General features: G+C 50.0%; 2 protein-coding genes across 2 annotated transcripts; one reads left to right on the top strand and one right to left on the bottom strand.

Moving 5' to 3' along the window:
- Positions 1 to 231: 231 nt before the first annotated feature.
- LOC103172996 (apolipoprotein A-IV-like) lies at positions 232 to 3,492 on the bottom strand. The gene is made up of 4 exons (XM_042343942.1): positions 3,449 to 3,492; positions 3,201 to 3,272; positions 2,225 to 2,351; positions 232 to 1,232 (listed from the first exon to the last, which is right to left on the bottom strand). Exons 2-4 carry the CDS (start codon positions 3,244 to 3,246, stop codon positions 314 to 316), a joined length of 1,092 nt encoding a protein of 363 aa, XP_042199876.1. The 5' UTR covers positions 3,247 to 3,272; positions 3,449 to 3,492; the 3' UTR covers positions 232 to 313.
- A 1,418-nt stretch (positions 3,493 to 4,910) lies between these two features.
- Positions 4,911 to 8,247, top strand: LOC121850787 (apolipoprotein A-IV-like). Its single transcript, XM_042343937.1, has 4 exons — positions 4,911 to 4,954; positions 5,131 to 5,202; positions 6,138 to 6,264; positions 7,247 to 8,247. Exons 2-4 carry the CDS (start codon positions 5,157 to 5,159, stop codon positions 8,163 to 8,165), a joined length of 1,092 nt encoding a protein of 363 aa, XP_042199871.1. The 5' UTR covers positions 4,911 to 4,954; positions 5,131 to 5,156; the 3' UTR covers positions 8,166 to 8,247.
- Positions 8,248 to 8,450: the final 203 nt, after the last annotated feature.

Below are 8,450 nucleotides of genomic sequence, written 5' to 3'. Positions count from 1 at the left end.
TTAAGTCACCCGATAGGGAACCAGTGCATCTTCCTCTCCACTTCTGCAAATTATAGATACTCAGTTACTGCCAAATTGACGTTGGAGTCGGACGTGATGTCACCATAAGCATCAAAAATGTTAAATACATAAAAAGCAAACGCATCAACTTTATAGAACATATTTTTAACAACAGACAGGCATAGAACACAAAAGGGGTGTCTGTGACAACATTATAAACAGTGACAACAATCCAATTAGATGCTGTTATTTATTGAGTGGGGCTAAATTACAGTGATGTTTAGCTGATGGTTTACATTTGATTTCTGTTGCTTTACTTCTGGAGGTTCTGACGGAAGGTTTCCCACAGGGCGGTGAGGTGGGCTCTCAGCTGCATCTCCACGGGTGTCAGTGTCTGACGGACCTTGTCTGTGTGTGGCTGGAGGCTCTCTCTCATCTTCTGGATGTTCTGGCTGATCATGGTGTCCAGCTGCTCAGTGTAGGGAGCCATGTTCTGACGGAACTCCTCGATCCTCTGGTTGACCTGGTTGTTCAGTGCTTCGGCCCTGGGCACCAGGTCCTCGAAGTTCTCATTGAGTTTAGCCTTGAGCTCCGCGGCGAAGGGGGCCAGCTGTGCCTTCAGCTGCTCAGCATTGGCATTGAGCTGCTCCTGGAGCTGCTGTGTGAACGGGACAATCTTCTGGCTCAACTCCTCAATCTGCTGGTTCATCCTGTCCTGGACCTCTTGGGTGTAAGGAGCCAGGCTTGTGCGCAGCTCTTGGACATTCTCAGTAAACTTGGCCAAGTACTCGTCAGTAAGAGGAGTCAACTTCTGCCTCACCTCATCCACGTTCTCGTTAATCTTCTGCTGGAGGTCTTGGGCGAAGGGGACCAGAGCTTGCTGGAGGCTGTCTGCGTTCTGCTGGAGTGTTCTCTGAAGGTCCTCAGTGTAGGGAGTCAGCCTCTGGCGCAGTTGCTCAGTCTTCTCGCTCACCTGGGCACTCAGCTCCTCAGTGTAGGGAGTCAGCCTCAGCTTGAGCACCTCAATCTTCTGGCTGATCTGTTGTTGGACCTCCTCAGAAATGGGAGACACTTGTGCGCTCAGTTGCTCCACCTGCTGCCTGATCTGCTCCTGCAACCTCTCGCCATCCTCCGTCACTTTGGTACGGAACTGCTGCGCTAGAGGGGTCATCTTCTCTCGCAGATCGTCAGCGTAGACAGTGATCTGCCCAAGGTTTTCCTTAATCAGCTCACTGCAAAGCACACCAACTCTTACATCATTTCCCACATTCTTTTCAAAGCAAATTATAATAATCCTTGCATTTGATACATCGCCTTATCACATCGCTGAGATGTCTCAAAGCTCTTTACAGAATACACTGTAAAGTGCAGTGACTGTGTATTTTGTTGGCGGAACACAGCAGCCAATTGCGCACAGCAGTGTCCTACAGTCATGGATTGTGTGACCAATTTATTTTGTTATGGAGGGTTTATTACCTCCCGAAAGCGATCCGTCAATTGACTAACAACCGGTTTCCTACTTACTACTCGATAAACAGGTGTGTGGAGCAATGAAACTTCCCTCGGGTTTCACCCTTAATCTAATGGAATTAGACCAATAATGAGAAAGTCACTGCACTTCACAGTGAATCCTGTGAAGCACTTTGGGACAGGAAAGGCTCTAATTAAATGGAAGGATTATTATGAGTGATTCTTTCAACCGGGTAACAACATGTGGTGATAACCTCAATGCTAAACAATGGACACAGGCTGCAGTTTTCATGCTATTGGTGCAGTTCTGTAACTCAATGGTTAGACCACTCGCCTCACAAGTGAGAGACCTGGGTTTGATTCCTGGCAGAGGGCGAAACCTCAGCCAAGTTTCCTTACTCCACACAACAAGGCATCAACAAACAGTGATATACACAACGCTAAGCGATGGGAACAGGCTGCAGGTTTAACTCTATTCTGTGACGAAGGCAAAGTGAGGAGACTCCTCAGCTCAGGAAACCAATGTCCCTGACGTTAAACCGTGTTCAGGTTCAAGATGATCTTATTTTATGCGCACACACACGCACATGCACACTTACGCACACAAACACACACACACACACGCACACACACATCTATGCACACACACACACACGCGCACACACACACGCGCACACACACACGCGCACACACACACGCACGAACGTGAACAATAGAGACCAAAGGTGACCCTTCACTGGGCTCCTGTACTTACTCGAGATGTTTGCCAACCTCAGAGCTCTGGATCTTCCCCACGTTCTCCCTGGCGGTTTCGCTCAGTTGGCTAACGTACTCCCAGAAGGCATCCTGCACCTGGTCATGGCTGACGTCAGCACGAGAGCCTACAGCGAGGACAGGACAGGACAGGACAGGTCAGCGCGGGGGCGAGAGTCAGAGCCGGACACACATCAGCACTGAACCTTCAAGCACAGAATGAGGCCATCGAGCCTGTGCCTGCTCTTACCCCAACTAGCCCCCACTCCCCCCGCTCTTACCCCAACTAGCCCCCACTCCCCCCGCTCTTACCCAACTAGCCCCCACTCCCCCCGCTCTTATCCCAACTAGTCCTTCCACTTCTCGCTCTTACCCCAAATAGCCGCACTCTCCCGCTGTTACCCCAACTTGCTCCATTCCCCTGCTCTTACCCCAACTAGTCACACTCCCCACTTACACCAATTAGCTGCACTCCCCCGCTCTTACCCCAAATAGCCCCACTGACCCACTCCTACCCCATAGCCCTGCAATTTTTTTCCTTTTTAAGCCCATATCCAATTCCCTTCTGAAAGCTATTATGGAATCTGTTCCCTTTCAGGCAGCGCAATCCAGATCATAACAACTCTCTGGGCAACACTCAACACGCATTTCCCATCTCACAGGACAGTGAGCTGAGGTTAGTGTTGGGGAGCTCCTCACACTGACTGCAGCACTCTGCTGACTGATCAACATGACTTCAGAACATACTCTGAAACCCCCTCTACCCACCTCCGCCAAAGGTCATGACCATTGACCAGTTAGATCTCAGTGGAATGAGCCTAAACTCTGCTGTGAACTGGGTTCCAGACTGGCAGGACCTGGGACTCAGGGACACAGACAGTCTCGAGTCCACCACACAAGAGCTGACAACACAGCACAGCTTTACAATACGTCAATATGTCAATACATGGCGTCGTAATAATCTGATCTCTACAAACCTGAGAGGACGACGGCTAAGGCCACGAGGATAGTCCTGAGATACATGATGGTTCTTTCTCACTTCCTTCAACCTGGAAGAAAAACCCAAACCAAGTGTTAGATCCACAGCGTTGATCTAAGAATTTTAGACTCAACTGACACCTCACCTGTCCCCCTCCTGGGACACTGTGGAGAGATCTCAATCACTGTATTTTACTTTCCAGAGAGGATCAACTCTTGCGCTCAGTGACTGCAGTGCGTCTCTTACCTGCAGGTGCTGCCTGTGACTCTGTGCCTCCTGCCTCGCTCCATATAAAGGGATCTTATCGGGGAGGTGATAAGGAGTTGCCACGCTGGGCTCAGCCTGTGGACTTTCATTGATGAAAAAGAAGGAAAACGTGGAAGTTCCAACAAAGCTCCAGGTGCAATCCTGATGTCACCGGCCACATGGTCACTGTAATGTTACATACCTCTCCGACATCTCTACACTCCTATCTTCCCTCTTCCAATGTTCCGAACACCTCATCATCCAAGGCGACTTCAACCTTCACTTCACCCCCACCTGCTCTACCCCCGCTAACTTCTTCTCCCTTTTGTCCTCCCTCAACCTCTCCCTCCACATCCACTCCACCACCCATGTCTGCGGTCATCCCCTCGACCTGGTCATCAGCCGGGGCCTCACCACCTCTACCTCACCAGTACCAACAAAGCCATCTTGGACTATTACTTCATCTCCCTTAATTCCTCCATCCCTCTCCCCACACTACCCATCCCACCTCCATTTCCTACCCTACTTAAATAATCATTCCTCGCCAACTCCATCTCTACTGCCTTGGAGTCCCCTGAAGTCCTTCCCCTCTGGGCTTACCTCCCTTACTTCCCAGCTCCACCTCCTCGACTCTCTACTCACAGACATTAAACATCTCCCTGTCCACTGCCACTGTTCCTAACCCTTTAAAATGGCTGTCATCACTCCTAAGCTTAAAAAACCCTCACTGGACCCATCACTGCTCTCAAATCTCCAACCTCAGGATTCACCACTCTTAAGCCCTCTGAGACTTAAGTACATTTTTGAAGGTGGCAGGACAGATAGATAAAGCTGTTAAAAAAGCACACAGGATACGAGGCTTTACAAATAGTGGCATAGAATACAAAAGTCAGGACATTATGATGAACGTTTATGAAACACTCGTTGGGCCTCAGCGAGAGAATGGGTTCAGTTCTTGTCCCCACACTTTAGGATGGATGTCAAGGCATTGGAGAGGGTGCAAAGGCGATTGACCAGGATGGTACCAGGAATGAGGGACTTCAGTTATCAGGAGAGAAGCTGGGATTATTCTCCTTGGAGCAGAGAAGGTTAAGAGGCGACTTAATAGAAATTTTCAAAATTATGAGGGGATTTGATAGAGTGAACAGGGAGAAACTATTCCCACTGGCGGAGCGGGGGGCGGGGGGGTGGGGTCAGTAACCCGAGGGCACTTATTTACAATAGTTGGTAAAAGAAACTGAGGGGAGGTGAGGAGAAATGTTTTCACACAGTGAGTTGTTGGGATCTGGAATGCATTGCCTGAAAGGCTGGTGGAAGCCGATTCGATAATGGCTTTTAAGAGAGGTTTGCACCTGGAGCTTTGTTGGAACTTCCACGTTTTCCTTCTTTTTCATCAATGAAAGTCCACAGGCTGAGCCCAGCGTGGCAACTCCTTATCACCTCCCCGATAAGATCCCTTTATATGGAGCGAGGCAGGAGGCACAGAGTCACAGGCAGCACCTGCAGGTAAGAGACACACTGCAGTCACTGAGCGCAAGAGCTGATCCTCTCTGGAAAGTAAAATACAGTGATTGAGATCTCTCCACAGTGTCCCAGGAGGGGGACAGGTGAGGTGTCAGTTGAGCCTAAAACTCTTAGATCAACGCTGTGGATCTAACACTTGGTTTGGGTTTTTCTTCCAGGTTGAAGGAAGTGAGAAAGAACCATCATGTATCTCAGGACTATCCTCGTGGCCTTAGCCGTCGTCCTCTCAGGTTTGTAGAGATCAGATTACTACGACGCCATGTAATGACTGTGCGTAAAGCTGTGCTGTGTTGTCAGCTCTTGTGTGGTGGACTCGAGACTGTCTGTGTCCCTGAGTCCCAGGTCCTGCCAGTCTGGAACCCAGTTCACAGCAGAGTTTAGGCTCATTCCACTGAGATCTAACTGGTCAATGGTCATGACCTTTGGCGGAGGTGGGTAGAGGGGGTTTCAGAGTATGTTCTGAAGTCATGTTGATCAGTCAGCAGAGTGCTGCAGTCAGTGTGAGGAGCTCCCCAACACTAACCTCAGCTCACTGTCCTGTGAGATGGGAAATGCGTGTTGAGTGTTGCCCAGAGAGTTGTTACGATCTGGATTGCGCTGCCTGAAAGGGAACAGATTCCATAATAGCTTTCAGAAGGGAATTGGATATGGGCTTAAAAAGGAAAAAAATTGCAGGGCTATGGGGTAGGAGTGGGTCAGTGGGGCTATTTGGGGTAAGAGCGGGGGAGTGCAGCTAATTGGTGTAAGAGTGGGGAGTGTGACTAGTTGGGGTAAGAGCAGGGGAATGGAGCAAGTTGGGGTAACAGCGGGAGAGTGCGGCTAGTTGGGGTAAGAGCGAGAAGTGGTAGGACTAGTTGGGATAAGAGCGGGGGGAGTGGGGGCTAGTTGGGTAAGAGCGGGGGGAGTGGGGGCTAGTTGGGGTAAGAGCGGGGGGAGTGGGGGCTAGTTGGGGTAAGAGCGGGGGGAGTGGGGGCTAGTTGGGTAAGAGCGGGGGGAGTGGGGGCTAGTTGGGGTAAGAGCGGGGGGAGTGGGGGCTAGTTGGGGTAAGAGCAGGCACAGGCTCGATGGCCTCATTCTGTGCTTGAAGGTTCAGTGCTGATGTGTGTCCGGCTCTGACTCTCGCCCCCGCGCTGACCTGTCCTGTCCTGTCCTGTCCTCGCTGTAGGCTCTCGTGCTGACGTCAGCCATGACCAGGTGCAGGATGCCTTCTGGGAGTACGTTAGCCAACTGAGCGAAACCGCCAGGGAGAACGTGGGGAAGATCCAGAGCTCTGAGGTTGGCAAACATCTCGAGTAAGTACAGGAGCCCAGTGAAGGGTCACCTTTGGTCTCTATTGTTCACGTTCGTGCGTGCGTGTGTGTGTGTGCGCGTGTGTGTGTGCGCGTGTGTGTGTGTGCATAGGTGTGTGTGTGTGTGTTTGTGTGCGTAAGTGTGCATGTGCGTGTGTGTGCGCATAAAATAAGATCATCTTGAACCTGAACACGGTTTAACGTCAGGGACATTGGTTTCCTGAGCTGAGGAGTCTCCTCACTTTGCCTTCGTCACAGAATAGAGTTAAACCTGCAGCCTGTTCCCATCGCTTAGCGTTGTGTATATCACTGTTTGTTGATGCCTTGTTGTGTGGAGTAAGGAAACTTGGCTGAGGTTTCGCCCTCTGCCGGGAATCAAACCCAGGTCTCTCACTTGTGAGGCGAGTGGTCTAACCATTGAGTTACAGAACTCCACCAATAGCATGAAAACTGCAGCCTGTGTCCATTGTTTAGCACTGAGGTTATCACCACATGTTGTTACCCGGTTGAAAGAATCACTCATAATAATCCTTCCATTTAATTAGAGCCTTTCCTGTCCCAAAGTGCTTCACAGGATTCACTGTGAAGTGCAGTGACTTTCTCATTATTGGTCTAATTCCATTAGATTAAGGGTGAAACCCGAGGGAAGTTTCATTGCTCCACACACTTGTTTATCGAGTAGTAAGTAGGAAACCGGTTGTTAGTCAATTGACGGATCGCTTTCGGGAGGTAATAAACCCTCCATAACAAAATAAATTGGTCACACAATCCATGACTGTAGGACACTGCTGTGCGCAATTGGCTGCTGTGTTCCGCCAACAAAATACACAGTCACTGCACTTTACAGTGTATTCTGTAAAGAGCTTTGAGACATCTCAGCGATGTGATAAGGCGATGTATCAAATGCAAGGATTATTATAATTTGCTTTGAAAAGAATGTGGGAAATGATGTAAGAGTTGGTGTGCTTTCTGGTGTGCTTTGCAGTGAGCTGATTAAGGAAAACCTTGGGCAGATCACTGTCTACGCTGACGATCTGCGAGAGAAGATGACCCCTCTAGCGCAGCAGTTCCGTACCAAAGTGACGGAGGATGGCGAGAGGTTGCAGGAGCAGATCAGGCAGCAGGTGGAGCAACTGAGCGCACAAGTGTCTCCCATTTCTGAGGAGGTCCAACAACAGATCAGCCAGAAGATTGAGGTGCTCAAGCTGAGGCTGACTCCCTACACTGAGGAGCTGAGTGCCCAGGTGAGCGAGAAGACTGAGCAACTGCGCCAGAGGCTGACTCCCTACACTGAGGACCTTCAGAGAACACTCCAGCAGAACGCAGACAGCCTCCAGCAAGCTCTGGTCCCCTTCGCCCAAGACCTCCAGCAGAAGATTAACGAGAACGTGGATGAGGTGAGGCAGAAGTTGACTCCTCTTACTGACGAGTACTTGGCCAAGTTTACTGAGAATGTCCAAGAGCTGCGCACAAGCCTGGCTCCTTACACCCAAGAGGTCCAGGACAGGATGAACCAGCAGATTGAGGAGTTGAGCCAGAAGATTGTCCCGTTCACACAGCAGCTCCAGGAGCAGCTCAATGCCAATGCTGAGCAGCTGAAGGCACAGCTGGCCCCCTTCGCCGCGGAGCTCAAGGCTAAACTCAATGAGAACTTCGAGGACCTGGTGCCCAGGGCCGAAGCACTGAACAACCAGGTCAACCAGAGGATCGAGGAGTTCCGTCAGAACATGGCTCCCTACACTGAGCAGCTGGACACCATGATCAGCCAGAACATCCAGAAGATGAGAGAGAGCCTCCAGCCACACACAGACAAGGTCCGTCAGACACTGACACCCGTGGAGATGCAGCTGAGAGCCCACCTCACCGCCCTGTGGGAAACCTTCCGTCAGAACCTCCAGAAGTAAAGCAACAGAAATCAAATGTAAACCATCAGCTAAACATCACTGTAATTTAGCCCCACTCAATAAATAACAGCATCTAATTGGATTGTTGTCACTGTTTATAATGTTGTCACAGACACCCCTTTTGTGTTCTATGCCTGTCTGTTGTTAAAAATATGTTCTATAAAGTTGATGCGTTTGCTTTTTATGTATTTAACATTTTTGATGCTTATGGTGACATCACGTCCGACTCCAACGTCAATTTGGCAGTAACTGAGTATCTATAATTTGCAGAAGTGGAGAGGAAGG

This window comes from Callorhinchus milii, unplaced genomic scaffold (assembly GCF_018977255.1).
Source record: "Callorhinchus milii isolate IMCB2004 unplaced genomic scaffold, IMCB_Cmil_1.0 Scaffold25, whole genome shotgun sequence".
Lineage (NCBI taxonomy): Eukaryota > Metazoa > Chordata > Chondrichthyes > Chimaeriformes > Callorhinchidae > Callorhinchus > Callorhinchus milii.
The sequence above is the reverse complement of the archived record's forward strand: the minus strand, read 5'-3'. Positions and strand labels throughout refer to the sequence as shown.

Coding starts and splice junctions, on each gene's coding strand:
- LOC103172996 (XM_042343942.1), bottom strand. CDS start 3,246: ATGTATCTCAGGACTATCCTCGTGGCCTTAGCCGTCGTCCTCTCAG. Junction 2,352..3,200: donor CTTAGCCGTCGTCCTCTCAG/GTTTGTAGAGAT, acceptor TCCTCGCTGTAG/GCTCTCGTGCTGACGTCAGC. Junction 1,233..2,224: donor GAGGTTGGCAAACATCTCGA/GTAAGTACAGGA, acceptor TGTGCTTTGCAG/TGAGCTGATTAAGGAAAACC.
- LOC121850787 (XM_042343937.1), top strand. CDS start 5,157: ATGTATCTCAGGACTATCCTCGTGGCCTTAGCCGTCGTCCTCTCAG. Junction 5,203..6,137: donor CTTAGCCGTCGTCCTCTCAG/GTTTGTAGAGAT, acceptor TCCTCGCTGTAG/GCTCTCGTGCTGACGTCAGC. Junction 6,265..7,246: donor GAGGTTGGCAAACATCTCGA/GTAAGTACAGGA, acceptor TGTGCTTTGCAG/TGAGCTGATTAAGGAAAACC.